At 38.1% G+C, this 16,997-nt stretch overlaps 1 protein-coding gene across 1 annotated transcript in view; it reads left to right on the forward strand.

The window, feature by feature from the left end:
• The first annotated feature begins 659 nt into the window (after positions 1 to 659).
• Positions 660 to 16,997, forward strand: part of LOC138677302 (mucin-17-like) — a 41,487-nt gene continuing 25,149 nt past the window's right edge. The window contains exons 1-2 of the mRNA XM_069767337.1: positions 660 to 807; positions 14,964 to 16,805. Of these exons, the coding sequence (XP_069623438.1) occupies positions 747 to 807; positions 14,964 to 16,805 (1,903 nt within the window). The 5' untranslated portion in view covers positions 660 to 746. The remainder of the gene's footprint in view (positions 808 to 14,963; positions 16,806 to 16,997) is intronic.

Below are 16,997 nucleotides of genomic sequence, written 5' to 3' on the forward strand. Positions count from 1 at the left end.
GCCATCAATTTTCCCATAAGCCATGCATGATGAGGTCACTTTGACATTAATATGGCTGTGTTTGAGTTAAAGAACGTGAAATGGGTTGGATACAGTTTTAGGAGACCTCTGAGTGTTACACACTTATTTTCGGTTGAAGTGAAAATTTGGCAGCACATTTGATTTACCGCAAATCAAATTTCTTCCCCAAATTTTGCAAAGTTGAGAATTTAAATTTCAGCTCTACGGTTGGCTCAATTTCATCTTTGCTACTGTATTGATTAAAAAAGGTTTTTTAATGATATTGAGAAAAATAAATCGAATAATTTTTTTAAGAGTCCGCTAAAAAACGTTTACCTTGATGGAGCCGTGCTCCTGCGTATGCTTGAGTTTGTTCTGTACTCTACTCTACGAACCACCACACCTTCTTCTAGAGTCCTGGTTTTCATAGATGGTAATCAGATCCTGGTTTGCTGCCAGTTAATGATTCGCTCAATACGATGTGTTAGGAGAGCGTCAGTAGCAACATATTCCCGAAGATTCCCTAATTAGCCTTTTTATTGGCCTTCAGTAATGTGTTAATGTTCTCTGTGACGCACACATCTCTGTACCTTGCCGGAGATTACTGTCCCACTTGGCCGTTGGTTATTACTATCAAAGATCATTTGGCTATAAAGAGGTTCTCTTGGCAGATTTACACATTTCTCTTCGGACATATTGGATGTGAATTTCCCACGGGAGAAAACGCTGGTTGATATGAGAGAGCGATGAAGATTGAAGGGAAATCAGTTCTTGGTATTGTACTTGGTGTTAGTCTTCTGGTGGCGGGTGAGTGATGAATTTAATTTTATTTCAACTTTTATTTTTATTTTTGTTCCTTTTCTTTGCCTTTAGTACAGGTGTATTAATAATAGTTAATAATAATAATTTAGAATTATATTGTGAGAAGAAATGATTGTACATGGCAGTGGTTTAAAGTCTATTTACTGGCAGTAATCATAAAGTACATAGGGTTAGAAACTTATCTTAACTTTTCTTCACTCCGTAGCCTGTTTTCCCCTTCCTGACCAGGCCAATTTTTTCAATTCTGACCACTGTCACTTTATGAGGTCCTTACTCTGAAACGCTTCAATGGATCCCACTGATTCTGAGATTTTGTTCCCGTGACATATTGTACTTCATAATAATGACAAAATTTATTTGATATGACTTATGTTTATTTGTGAAAAAAAAATGTAAATTTGACAAAAATTTTGAAAAATTCACAATTTTCAAACTGTTAATCTTTACGAGAGTCATATTGCACAAAATACTTAATAAATAACATTTCCCACATATCTACAAATAAAATTTCCCACATGTCTACTTAACATCAGCACAATTTTGGAAACATAATTTTTTTTTGTTAGGACGTTATAAGGGTTAAAATTTCACCAGTGAGTTCTCATTTTTCCAACAAAATTTACCAAACCAGTTTTTTACGGACCACCTCACATTTGAAGTGAGATTTGGGGGTCAATATGATAAACGACACCACTCTAAAAACTGCACCCCTCTACGTGCTCAAAACCACATTCAAGAAGATTATTAACCCTTCAGGTGCTTCACAGGAATGTTTGGAATGTGGAAGCAAAAAATAAACATTTACTTTTCTTTCACAAAAAGTTTCCTTTAGACCTATTTTTTTTTTTACTTTTGCAAGGTTAACAGGATAAAATGGACCATACAAATTGTGCAATTTCTCCTGAGCATTCTGATAACCCAAATGTGGGGGAAATCTACTGTTTTGGCGCACAGCAGGGCGCGGAAGGGAAGGAACGTCATTTCACTTTTTGAATGTAAAATTTGATGGCATAATTAGCGGACACCATGTCATGTTTGGAGAGTCCCTGATGTGACAACATTTTGGAAACCAGGCCCCTTAGGAAATTTATCTAGATTTGTATTGTATTAAACCCACAGGTACTTCATACAACTTTGTAACGTAGAACCGTGAAAATTAAAAAATCACATTTTTCCCAAATAAATCTTTTTTAGCTCCAAATTTTGCATAAGGGCAACATGTGAAATTGCTTCATACAATTTGTTGTGCAATTTCTCCTGAGTGCGCATATACCCCATATGTGGGGGAAAACAACTGTTTGGGTGCACGGCAGGGCTCAGAAGGGAAGGGGCGCCATTTGTCTTTTTGAATGTAAAATTTGCTGGAATAATTAGCAGACATCATGTCACGTTTGGAGAGCCCCTGATTTGCTTAAACAGTGGAAACCCCCCACAAGTGACACCATTTTGGAAACTAGACCCCTTTGAGAACTTATCTAGATGTGTATTGAGCACATTGAACCCCCAGATACTTCACAGAACTTTTTAACGTTAAGCCGTTAAAATAAAAAATCACATTTTCTGCAAAAATCATTTTAGCCCCAAATTTTGTATTTTCACAAGGGTAACAGGAGAAAATGGACCCCAAACTTTGTTGCACAATTTCTTCTAAGTTCACTGATACCCAATATGTTGTTGAAATACTTTTGAGGCACAGTGCAAAGCTCAGAAGGAAAAAAATGCCATATTACACTGCAGATTTTGCTGCACTTGTTTGAGGGTGCCATGTTACATTGACAGAGCCCTTGCGGTGCCAACACAGCAGAACCCCCATAGGTGACTCCATTTTAAAAACTAAACCTTTCAATGAGTTCATCTAGGGGTGCAGTGATTATATTGACACCACAAGTGTATCACAGACTTTTATACCATTTGGCAGTGAAGATAAAATAATTTACATTTTTACCACCAAGATTGTGTGTTGGCCCCAAATTTTACATTTTCATACTGGGAAATATGGCACCAAAAGTTTTCCCACAATTTCTACTGAACGTGGCATTACAGCATACGTGGCTTTACACTACTACTTAGTCATACGGAGAGACTCGGGAGGGATGGACCGCTATTTGCCTCCTGGAACGCAGATTTTCCTAAACTAGTTTGCGGATTCCATATAAAGAGACCCTAAGTGATATAAAAGCAGAATCCCCTCTCAAGTGACTGCATTTTGGAAATTACAATCATTTAGGAATTTATCCAGAGATGTAGTGATGATTCTGACTCCATGGGTGTTTTCCACAAACAGGAAGCAGTGGCTGTTGCTGAGTGAAAATTGCAAACTGCCGTTGTAGTGACCAGTAAGTTGTAGTGACCAGTAAATTATGCCCATCTCATGCTTCTGGAGACACGCACCTGTAAATTAGGCGGGTTGTCATCAATACCAAACATGCGGGCGCTAAATGTGATTTAGGCACACTGGGGCTCAGAAGGGAGTGGGGCATTTGGATTTGGGAGGGGAGAACTTGCTGAATTTCTTTTGGGGAGCGAGGAGCCATCTCGCTTTTCCAGAGCCATTGTGCTATCAATAATGTAGAAGCCCCCTATATTTCCATTAATAAATGACACGTCTGAGTGGGGTCTTGCTTTTTTTTTTATTGAGTTGAAGCTTTTATTGGGAACATTTTACATAACGTTTGGGATCACATTTATCCTGCACTCTACGCTGAGCACTTATTTTGGGGTTCTCATCTAAATCTCTGAGTGATGTGACAGATGAAACCCCCCGAGGGATCCATTCACAATAAAGAGGCAGCAGATTTACTCTGGACTCCATCTGGCCTCTATTCAGCAGTGTCCTTTTTTTCTTTCTGTCCTTCTTGCCCTTCTTCAGAAGCACACAAAACTGTGGCTGATGGCACTTTTTTGCAATCCTAAAAAGACGGACACCGCCAAATCACAGGTCCTCTAGCGTCCACAGTGCCTCCATTTGCTTCATTAGAGGGAATCTACCACCAGAGGTTCCATCTGTATCACGTTTTTCAGAGATTTACATGGAAACCTCGATGTAAGTGCTCAGCATAGAGCGAAGGAAAAATGTGCGCCGAGCCTTACAGCTATCTTTGGGAGGCAGAACGGAGGAAAAATCAACAGAATGTGAAGAATTGGTTTTATTTATATTTTACGCCATTCCTTGTGCGGTATAAGTGATTAGGCGACTTTATTCTTTGGGTCAGTGCGATTACAGTGATACCAGATTCATATCGGTTTTTCAATTTGGCAGCTGTCACACACTAAAAGACTCTTTTTAATTGCGAAAACTAATTTTTGCATCACCATATTTTGAGAGCTATAATTTTTTCATATTTCGTCCGACAGAGCCATGGTATGGCTTTTTTTTTGTGCGGGACAAGCTGGCATTGTTTTATTGGTACCATTTTCAGGCACATGACTTTTTTTAGATCGCTTTCTATTCCGAATTTTGGGAGGCAGAATGAACAAATTCAGGAATTGTTTTTTGTTTTGTTTTTTTTATACCGTTCCGCCTGTGGTAAAATTGGTAACGTAGCTTTATCCTCTGGGTCAGTACGATTACAGCGATACCTAAGTTACATTTTTTTTTTATGTTTTGGCTCTTTTACACAATAAAAACTATTTTATATAAAAAAATAATCATTTAGCATATTAGCATTTAGCATATTTAGCATTTAGCAATTATTTTGCATTGCTTTATTCTGGGAGCTATAACTTTTTTTTAACTTTTCTGCTGATGGAGCAGTTTTATGACTTGTTTTTTGTGAGGCAAGATTACGTTTTCAGCGTCACCATTTTTATTTACAGTCGTCTTTAGGATTGCGTTTTATTGCACTTTTTGTTCGGCAGTATGATGATAAAGCATTGCTTTTTGCCTTTTTTTTACGGTTTTCACTGAAGGGGTTAACTAGTGGAACAGTTTTATAGAGCGGGTCGCTACGGATGCGGCAATACCAAATATGTGTAATTTTATTGTTTATATTTTTATTTGCATAAATAAATGTGTTTATTGGAAAAAAAAATATTGGTTTGTTTTTTGTTCTTTATTTGGGGATTTTTAAAAAATATATTTTTACACTTTTTAATATTTTTTTTTACTTTACATTGTCCCATCCTGGGACATCACTGTATAGTGTCAGATCGCTTATCTGATACTCTGCAGTGCTTCAGCGTCTGACAGCATCTGACAGGCAGGGAAGGAGCTGCAAAGCCATTTTCCCTGAAGGACCACCCAGCCATATTGCAGCCGGGGGTCTCCGTGGAGAGCATCAGGACAATGTGATCGCATTGGTTACTTTGCGAACCATAAAACATTGTGTTGATGGGCTTCCAAAATATCAAACTATTCTCTTTTGACACCATGGTGGAGGGTCACTCTTCTTCAGACATGGTTACTTTGAGAGCCATAAGATTTTTTTTCTGATGGGCTTCCAAATTGTCAAACTTTTTTTTTATTTTGACACCATGATGGTGGGTCACTGTTCTTCGAGCATGGTTACTTTGAGAGCCTTATGAATTATTGCCGATGGGCTTCCAAATTACCAAAATTTTCTATTTTAACGCCATAGTGGAGGGTAACTCTTTGGGCATGGTTACTTTGAGAACCCTAAGACTTTTTGCTGATGGGTTTCCAAAGTTCCAAACTTTTCTATTTTGACACCATGGTGGACAGTCAATCTTTTTTGGGCATGCTTACTTTGAGAGCCCTAAGACTAGGTTTCCAAAGTACTAAACTTTTCCCTTTTGAGATCATGTTGGGGGGTCTCTCACATTTCACCTCATCATTGGTTGTTGTTGGTAGCTTAATTCTCATTTATGAACATAGAAGAAGGTCAACCGGCTTAAAAAAAACTGAAGAACTTTTGTTGACCGAATTCTTGGTGAAACCAACAATAATTCCCAACTTTGTGCACATTTGTGACGTTGATGCATTCTGAGCTTATTTCTAGAGGATAAGATAACTAATGATGAGAATTTATTTATATTCCTTGCACGTAGGTTTTATTGTATAATTAATACCATTAATCACCATTATCATCTTTATCATATTAGTCTGTAATTTTAGTTCCTCTTTGGTAATCAGTAAAATTTACACCTAGAGCATAAATAAATGATAAATCTACTATATAAAGCTGAATGTGTGTATGTGTGTGTGTGTGTGTGTATGTGTGTATGTCCGGGATTGGCATCTGCACCGTCGCAGCTACAGCCACAAAATTTTGCACAGTCACACGTCTGAACCCCGAGAGCATCATAGGCTATATTGTGAGGTGAAATTTTAACCCCGCGCGTTCCAATTCACCAAACAATTTTGCCCCTATCTACATAATGGGGAAAAAAGTGAAAGGAAAAGTGTTGGAAGCGTCGCAGCTACAGCAACAAAATTTTGCACAGTCACACGTCTGGACCCTGAGAGCGTCATAGGCTATGTTGTGAGTTGAAATTTTAACCCCGCGCAGGTATATGCTATATATAGAAGATGACATGCAGGTATATACTATATACAGGAGGAGATGACACACAGATATATACTATATACAGGGGAGATGACACACAGGTATACACTATATACAGGAGGAGATGACATACGGGTTTATGCTATATATAGAAGATGACATGCAGGTATATACTATATACAGGAGGAGATGACACACAGATATATACTATATACAGGGGAGATGACACACAGGTATATACTATATATAGAAGGAGATGACATTCAGGTATATACTATATATAGGGGAGATGACACACAGCAGGTATATACTATATACAGGAGATGACATACAGGTGTATACAATATATAAGGGAGATGACAAACATGTATATACTGAGGTGAAAATGAGAGGTGTGAGGTGAAAATGAAAAGGTGTGAGTGCAAAATGAGAGGAGTGAGGGAAAATAGTATAGTGATCGGAAAATGACAGATGTGAGGTCAAAATGACAAGTGTTAGGGGGAATGAGAGGAGTGAGGGAGAAAATGAGAGGTGTGAGGGAGGAAATGAGAGATGTGAGGGGGAAAATTAAAGATGTGATTGGGAAAATGAGAGGCGTGATGGGAAAATAAGAGAAGTGACGTGCTATAACTAACCACAGATATTTACTATGCCCAGGCAACGCCGGGCTCTTCAGCTAGTGAACCATAAAAATGAAAGACGGATTCATTTTATAACCCTTTTTCCACAGAGGACACAAGTGAATTTTTTATTTAAAAAAAAAAAAAGTGTAATTCAGTCTAGGGATAGTGACTTTAAGATGGGGGGCAATAAATGTGTTCACAGCCTTCCAGTACTTTCGAGTAAAACAGATATGGAAAGCCAAGAAACACGGGAACCCGTTGTAGCTCAGGTTCTCACGTAATCCAAAGCTTAACAAGAATTTCTACATCTCGTTAGAACTTTCTAGGTTTATTAAAGCATAACGTATTTTCGTTTTTTGCTCCCCTTCCCAGAGCCATAATTTTTTTTCACTCAATTTGGCCATATGAGGGCTTGGTTTTTGCGGGACGAGTTGTACTTTTGAACGACACCATTGGTTTTATCATACCGTGTACTGGAAAATGGGTAAAAGATTCCAAGTGCGGTGAAATTGCAAAAAAAAGTGCAATTCCACAGTTGTTGGTTTTGTTTTTACCATGTTCACTAAATGCTAAAACTGACCTGCCATTATGATTCTTCAGGTCATTACGAGTTCTTAGACACCAAACATGTCTTGGCTTTTTATATTTTAGTGGTGAAAAAAAATCCAAACTGGCAAAAAAAAAAAAAGCCACCATTTTCCGAGACCTGTAGCGTCTCCATTTTTCACGATCTCCAGTTGGGTGAGAGCTTATTTTTTGCGTGCCGAGGTGACTTTTTTATTGATATAATTTTGGTGCAGATAAAATCTTTTCATCGCCTGTTATTGCATTTTATTGCAATGTGGCGGCAACCAAAAAAACATAATTCTGCTGTTTTGAATTTTTTTCTCATTATGCCGTTTAGCGATCGTGGTTTTTTTTTTATATTGATAGATCTGGCGATACAAAATATGTGTTATGTGCTTTTTATGTTTTATTTTGAATGGGGTGAAAGGGGGTGATTGAAACTTTTATATTTTTTTATTTGTTTAATATTTTTAATAGCATTTATTTTCTACTTTTTGCATTTTTCAATAGTCTCCATGGGAGACTAGAAGCTGCAATACTTAGATCGCTTCTGCTACACACAGGCGATGATCAGATCGCCTGTATGTAGCAGCGGGTGGAGCTCATATCAATCTGGCAATGACAACCACAGAGGTCTGCTGGAGACCTCTGGTTGTCATTCCGACCCATCGGTGACCCGCTATCATGTAATGGGGTCACCAATGGGCGGGATTTCCAACATGCTTCCCATAAGTGCGAATTAAATGCCGCTGTCAGAGATTGACATTGGAATTTAACAGGTTAACAGCCGAGGGTGGAGCGCGATTCCACCCGCGGCTGTTAGAGGCACATGTCAGCTGTTCAAAATAGCTGAAATGTGCCAGGAAAGATGTGGGCTCAGCGCCGGAGACCACATCAAAGGGAGGGATTCTGACATGGGTGTATTATTACTCCCAATGTCAGAAAGGGTTTAAAATTCCATTATTATTATCTACTATCTCTATTTCTTTATTTTCACTTTTAACATTAGCGGTGGATCTCCACAGTTTTTGCCCCCAAATAGTTGCTTTGTCTGTTACAATGTTAATTACACTCATATAGGCAAAAATTGCTCGTATGGGAAAATCCCTTAAAGAAAACTTATACTTTTTTATTTTTTATGTTATCCTCCTTTACACATGTTACCTATTCATTAGGGTGCGGATCCTGAGCCCCCCACAGATTGAAACAAAAAATAAGCACTCAGCTCCGACGTGAACACACATAGAGCACTGCACAGACTTAAAAGAAAGTCAAAACGAAGTCCGGAGAAAAATATTGAGCCTTGGGCGCAATGGCACTGATTGGTGGAGTCCAGATGGAGTACAAAGTAGATCCAGCAGAATATGGACACAATGCTATTGCTATAAAGTACCTTAAAATGTAAAAAAACAACAATCATGCATAAAGTTAAAGGTATAGTCACCATGCAACATATTTCAATTCTGAAGAGGTGTCTTCATCAGGCGACCTCTAACTGTATGGCTGTTTGTTGTTTTTATACTTTTAAGTTACTTTTGAGCAATAAAATACCCATGGTATCTACATTCTGCTGGATCTACCTCATTTTCTATCTGGACTTCACCAACCAAGGCTCAGCATTTCTCTCTGGATTCCCAAACATCACAAGCACTCTTGAGTGGCTTTTTCAGCCGGTTCTTTGTGCACTTGGATCTTTACCATATGAGGACCCCCAGTGACCGACCCTAAAGTGACCGACTCTGCCATTTATTGGTAGTAGCTTGGGTTGTCAAACCCATCTTGAAGTTTTTGCACTAGGAGGCACCATATTTCACCTTTCCATGCTTTTTGAGCATACGGCGGGGATCTCCGTGCTCAGACCCCTACCAATTGGTAGCATATGTTAGGGGGGATATTATATCACAACCAGATGATCTACTGTACTCCAGTATTGAACAAGGGATAAAACGTAGGTGCGGGAGGAGAATTGCAATGGTGATGTCTAGCAGCCGCCAAAAAAAATCGTTCTGATGGAGTAAATATGGAGGATCAGGTTTATTTAAAACAAATATTAAAAAAACGCGTTTCGCCGTTTGAACAACTCCTTCAGGAGATAAAGCATAGGAACACATAGGCAGAGGTACTACACTTTTACATATTTCACCAGCTCCACCAAAGTCAATGATCCAACCATTGGACAATATCACTGGTCAGAGATTCTTATTGACTTACTGAGTTGCCATTTTTCAATCAAGGAGAACCTGTCACTTTCGTTGTCCCAATGGCACGTCTTTCGGCCAAAAAACCCCTGCCCTTGTGCAATAGGGAACCTACCCTGCCTATTTCCAAGGCTCGTTCAAATTACCTTTGACCGCACACTCTCAAACACCGAGGCTGATATTGCTTGTTCCTGAATTTCAAACATATAGTTTGCCTGTAAAATTCCTTCTACAGAGGAAACCAAGCCAAGACTGATCTTCTGATGTGTCATAGATACAGAAGTGTTCTTTCTTATCTTTGCTCTTGGCTCGACATATCAAAGAGTGTGTGGCATGAGAGGACAAGCTTTCGGGAAAAAAAAAGATTAGGCAATACTCTGCCATGAGAAGTTTCTGCTATGTGTCTATGTCACCACCCAGTGGTTGTCAAACAAATGGCAAACTGTCTCCTGATGTGAATCGACAATAGTCTAACATGAATCTTAATCATATATGTTGCATTAATGCGGCAGATGAGCACATAGGGTTTTTTACAATGTCGCCATATCATATTTACTGTATAAATGATGCTGCTACACTATAACAATAAAAAAAATTGCTGTCTTTCATAAATAGTAAAAATGCTCTTATATTCTAAAAATAAATAATGCTATACTATATTAGACTATAAAAATGAAACAGTACACAGAAAAAAGGCTGCTACATTGTAAAAATAAATAATGCATAGAAATTATACTGCTGTGCTATAAAAATAAAAAAAAACTGTCCTTCAGTACAGAGAAATAATGCTGTTATAATAACCTAAAATAAATAATGTAGCCACACAGTCCACATAAATAATGCTGTTATATTATCAAAATAAATAATGCATATAAATTATACTGCTGTACTATAAAAATTAAAAAAAAAACTGTCCTACAGTACATAGAAATAATGCTGTTATAACATAAAATAAATAATGTAGCCACACAGTCCGCATAAATAATGCTGTTATATTATCAATATAAATAATGCATAGAAATTATACTGCTGTACTATAAAAATTTTAAAAAAAACTGTCCTACAGCACATAGAAATAATGCTGTTATAACATAAAATAAATAATGTAGCCACACAGTCCACATAAATAATGATGTTATATCATCAAAATAAATAATGCTGCTGTAAAATACATAGAAATGATACCGCTGTACTATACAAATGAAAAATGCTGTCTTACAGTGCACAGATATAATTTTTTCATATTATGAAAATAAAAGATGCTTTTATACTATAAAAAATGAAAAAAAATGCTGCTATACTATAAAATAAATAATGGCTCTATTCGCTAACATAAATAACATTGCTATATTATAAAAAATTTTTAATGTAGCTGTACACAAATCCATGTGAAAAAATTCATAGCAACTTTTTAAATAAACAATAGTACCAGCAGAGTTCCCCTATACAGTGGGTGAGATAAGTATTGAACACGTCACCAATTTTCCAAGTAAATCTATTTATAAAGGTGCGATTGACATAAAATTCTCACCAGATGTCGGTAACAACTCATCCAATACACACAGACACAAAGAAATCAGCATAGATGTCCATACATTAAGTTATGTGTAATTATGAGAAATAACAAAAGGAAAAAGTATTGAACACGCTTACTGAAATGTAATCATTACTTCATACAAAAGCCTTTGTTGGTGATGACATCTTCAAGATGCCTCCTGTATGGATAAACTAGTTGCAGGCATTGCTCAGGTGTGATTTTGATCCATTCTTCCGAACAAACATCTTTCAAATCCTGTAGGTCCCGTGGGCTCCTTCTATGATCTCTGAGCTTTAGTTCCTTCCATAGATTTTCTCTTGGATTCAGGTCCGGTGATTGGCTTGGCCATTCTAGCAGCTTTATTTTCTTACAGCCAATTGATAGTTTCCTAGGCTGTGTGTTTGGGATCATTGTCTTGCTGAAATATCCACTCTTATTTCATTTTCATCATTCTGATAGATTGCATCAATGTTTTTTCAAGAATATGTTGGTACATTTGTCAGTTTTTCATTCCTTCAAGCATATGACGTTTTCCAGGACCATGATGTTCCCACCGCCATACTTCATTTTAGGTATGGTGTTTTTGGAGTGATATGTGGTGCCTTTTGGCCTCCAAACATGGTGTGTATTATAGCAATTTAGAGAGCTCAATTTTTGTCTCATCTGACCAGATTATATTCTCTGAGTATTTCACAGGCTTGTTTAAATGTTGTTGAGCAAACTATAAACACGCTTCAGTTTAGTTTTTGTTCAGCAATGGAGTCTTGCATGGTGTGCGTGCATACAGGCCAAGGAGGTTGTGTGGTGAGGGTGCATACAGATCATGGAGGTTGTGTGGTGAGCCTGCATACAGGCCATGGAGGTAGTGTGGTGAGCGTGCATACAGGCCAAGGAGTTTGTGTGGTGAGGGTGCATACAGATCATGGAGGTTGTGTGGTGAGCCTGCATACAGCCCATGGAGGTGGTGTGGTGAGCGTGCATACAGGCCAAGGAGTTTGTGTGGTGAGGGTGCATACAGATCATGGAGGTGGTGTGGTGAGCGTGCCTACAGGCCATGGAGGTTGCGTGGTGAGCCTGCATACAAGTAATGGAGGTGGAGTGCATTACTTACTGTTTTCTTTGAAACAATAGAACCTTCTGATTCCAAGTCTTACTGTAGCTCTCCACAGGTGGCCCTTGGCTTTTGGACAACTCTTCTAATAATTTTTTTCAGTCCTCTGTCCGAAATCTTTGGAGGAGCATCTGGTCAGTGACTGTTTATATGTAAATGATGTTCTTTCCATTTCTGGATTAGGGCCCCAACAATGTTCACATGAACCTTCAGAGATTTAGAAATTCTTCTGTCAATGCCATCAGTATGTTTTGCAACAATAAGGTTTTAAAGGTCTTAAGACAGATCACTGGTTTTAAACATCAGATGTTTCTTGTGTGGCACCTTAGTAATGAGACACCTCTTTATAGGCCATCAGCTGAATCATCTGATATTATTTGTCACTAAGTGGCAGTATTGCTTTCTAACAACTGATAGATTTCAGCTGGTGTCAGGACGTTCCATGACTTTTTGCACTTCTCTTTCTTCATGTGTTCTGTATGGTTGGATTTCTTTGCCTGTGTGGATTGGATGGCTTGTTATAGACATCTGATGAGAATTTAATGTCAATAGCAACTTTAGAAATAGATTTACTTGGAAAATTGGTGTTGTGTTCGATACTTATTTCACCCACTGTATTAAAGAATATTAGCAGAGTCTCTAATGATAAAAAGAATGAAGTTCCAGCTAAGTGTAGTAGTATTAAATTAACTGGGTAAGGACAGTAAACTATAGCGGCTAGAGATTCAAATTTTCCAATCTCTGTCAGATCGATTTATTTATATGATAATGTTCAATCTAGATAAATAAATAAATGCAGTAAGTTCTAAGACTCTCCTAGTGCTGCTGCCAGTGAATAGACTGAATCGGAGATACTGTAAGATAACCTAAGACCCCTAATGGAACCAGAAAGCAAAAATATGGTTAAAAAATTGGAAAATAAATAAAAAATAAAGTCAGTAAAAAAATACACATATATATATATATATATATATATATTAATATATATATATATACAGTACAGACCAAAAGTTTGGACACACCTTCTCATTTAAAGATTTTTCTGTATTTTCATGACTATGAAAATTGTACATTCACCCTGAAGGCATCAAAACTATGAATTAACACATGTGGAATTATATACTTAACAAAAAAGTGTGAAACAACTGAAAATATGTCTTATATTCTAGGTTCTTCAAAGTAGCCACCGTTTGCTTTGATGACTGCTTTGCACACTCTTGGCATTCTCTTTATGAGCTTCAACAGGTAGTCACCGGGAATGGTCTTCCAACAATCTTGAAGGAGTTCCCAGAGATGCTTAGCCCTTGTTGGCCCTTTTGCCTTCACTCTGCGGTCCAGCTCATCCCAAACCATCTCGATTGGGTTCAGGTCTGGTGACTGTGGAGGCCAGGTCATCTGGCATACCACCCCATCACTCTCCTTCTTGGTCAGGTAGCCCTTACACAGCCTGGAGGTGTTTGGGGTCATTGTCCTGTTGAAAAATAAATGATGGTCCAACTAAACGCAAACCGGATGGAATAGCATCCCGCTGCAAGATGCTGTGATAGCCATGCTGGTTCAGTATGCCTTCAATTTTAAATAACCCCAACAGTGTCAACAGCAAAGCACCCCCACACCATCACACCTCCTCCTCCATGCTTCACGGTGGGAACCAGGCATGTAGAGTTCATCCATTCACCTTTTCTGCATCGCACAAAGACACGGTGGTTGGAACCAAATATCTCAAATTTGGACTCATCAAACCAAAGCACAGACTTCCACTGGTTTAATGTCCATTCCTTGTGTTCTTTAGCTCAAACAAGTCTCTTCTGCTTGCTGCCTGTCCTTAGCAGTGGTTTCCTAGCAGCTATTTTACCATGAAGGCCTGCTGCACAAAGTCTCCTCTTAACAGTTGTTGTAGAGATGTGTCTGCTGCTAGAACTCTATGTGGCATTGACCTGATCTCTAATCTGAGCTGCTGTTAACCTGCGATTTCTGAGGCTGGTGACTCGGATAAACTTATCCTCAGAAGCAGAGGTGACTCTTGGTCTTCCTTTCCTGGGGCAGTCCTCATGTGATCGTCCCATCCCCATTTATAAGGCAAGAAATACCACTTATTAAACCTGGCAGGGCACACCTGTGAAGAGAAAACCATTCCCGGTGACTACCTCTTGAAGCTCATCAAGAGAATGCCAAGAGTGTGCAAAGCAGTCATCACAGTAAAAGGTGGCTACTTTGAAGAACCTAGAATATGAGACATATTTTCCGTTGTTTCACACTTTTTTGTTAAGTATATAATTCCACATGTGTTAATTCATAGTCTTGATGCCTTCAGTCATGAAAATACAGAAAAATCTTTAAATGAGAAGGTGTGTCCAAACTTTTGGTCTGTACTGTATATATATATATATATATATATATATATATATATATATATATATATAAATATCGTTTGCTCATCTTGATTAGTCTTTAGAAAATCAGCACTAGCCCATGATATGTGCTTATTAAGTTGGACAAAGATATATACCATAATAATAATTATTATATCTGTGTTCAATATTTGAATATTATTTTAATATTTTCTGTTTTCAGGTGTTGAAAGGTAATAATAAAAATGAATATTTCACATTTTAAACAATATTTCTTTATGTTTATTAGTGGCCGAAGGGAGTCGTCTTGGATGGTTAGGTCAAGATCCAGAGAAATCAGACTTTACTAAACAAGTCAAGAATAAAGGAGAAGAGCATAAAATATATTTGGAGAGTACAGATCAAAATGAACAAAATATCCAAGAAGATGAACCAGACCTGGATAAGGAATATATCTTAGTGAGTAAAGATATAACTAATGAAAAAATAGGCAACCAAGTACCACTTGTAAAAAAATATTCTATTATTTTCCCAAGCAAAAAAAAGACATTTCTCAACGAAGGGAAAAATAAAAGACCAAATAAGATAAATTCATATAAAAATTCCCTCTCTGATTCCTTATATGTATTTGATATTTCAAAAACATTTGAGGGGTCTGGAGATGTAGATCCATCACCCGCACCTGAAGGATCTGGAGACATTGAAACATCTCCAACTGATGTGCCTGAAATATCCACAACAATCGAAGGATCTGGGGACATAGAAACACCAACCACACCCGAAGGATCTGAAGACACTGAAACAACTACAACTGATGTGCCTGAAATATCCACAACCATTGAGGGGTCTGGAGACATAGAAGCACCAACCTCACCCGAAGGATCTGAAGACACTGAAGCAACTCCAACTGATATACCAGAAATATCCACAACGCTTGAGGAGACTGGGGACACTGAAGCGACCTACACATCTGTAACTGAAGTAATCACAACTTTAAGTACTGTAACTGAAATATCCACAACACTTGAGGGGCCTGGGGACATAGAAACACCAACCACACCCGAAGGATCTGAAGACACTGAAACAACTCCAACTGATGTGCCTGAAATATCCACAACCATTGAGGGGTCTGGAGACATAGAAACACCAACCTCACCCGAAGGATCTGAAGACACTGAAACAACTCCAACTGATATACCAGAAATATCCACAACGCTTGAGGAGACTGGGGACACTGAAGCGACTTACACATCTGTAACTGAAGTAATCACAACTTTAAGTACTGTAACTGAAATATCCACAACACTTGAGGGGCCTGGGGACATAGAAACACCAACCACACCCGAAGGATCTGAAGACACTGAAACAAGTCCAACTGATATACCAGAAATATCCACAACGCTTGTGGAGACTTGGGACACTGAAGCAACATCCAAATCTGTAACTGAAGTAATCACGACTACAAGTACTGTAACTGAAATATCCACAACACTTGAGGGGCCTGGGGGCATAGAAACACCAACCTCACCCGAAGGATCTGAAGACACTGAAACAACTCCAACTGATATACCAGAAATATCCACAACGCTTGAGGAGACTTGGGACACTGAAGTGACATCCACATCTGTAACTGACATATCAATGACACCTGTAAGCAAAGAGACTAGGTCTCCATCAACCAATATCATATACACAACTGTATTGATTACTGAAACGTCACGTGAAGATTCTGGAGTCACTGATACAACAGTATCTGGAGACATGGAAACATCACCATTGCCAGCAACTCAGTCTTCTCAGGCTTTATTTACGACTTCTGATGTTTCTGGAAAAAGTTCTACTGCTGATATAACTACAAACTTCCAGACACCTGGTGACTTATCATTATCAACACCATATATTACGATATCTAAAGGATCACTGATGACCACAAGGGGTTCTGAAGAAACTTTATCTGCAGCAGGGTCTTCATTTACAAAACCTCCAAGCTCAACAATTCTTGAGTCATCGAAATCGAAACCCTCAGCCTCAGCTTCACTCACCACCATTTTTCCCACGACTGAATCCAAAACTACAACCAGAATTCCAATTACAACCAAAATTACAGCAAAACCAAATGTACCTACAATACGTAAGTCAAATTTATTTTTTGTATTTTTTTTTTTCAAAGGACATTATTGTAAGAAAGTTAATAGTGTTTATCTCATGAAGGCAACATCTATACATTTGCCCTCACAAGGCATGTAGATGACATAGAGTGGGACCCCTGTTCATTAAAATGATATAATAACCAATTCCAGCATATGTCTGGCATCTAATATCA

Source organism: Ranitomeya imitator, chromosome 4, assembly GCF_032444005.1.
Source record: "Ranitomeya imitator isolate aRanImi1 chromosome 4, aRanImi1.pri, whole genome shotgun sequence".
NCBI classification, from domain to species: Eukaryota; Metazoa; Chordata; class Amphibia; order Anura; family Dendrobatidae; genus Ranitomeya; species Ranitomeya imitator.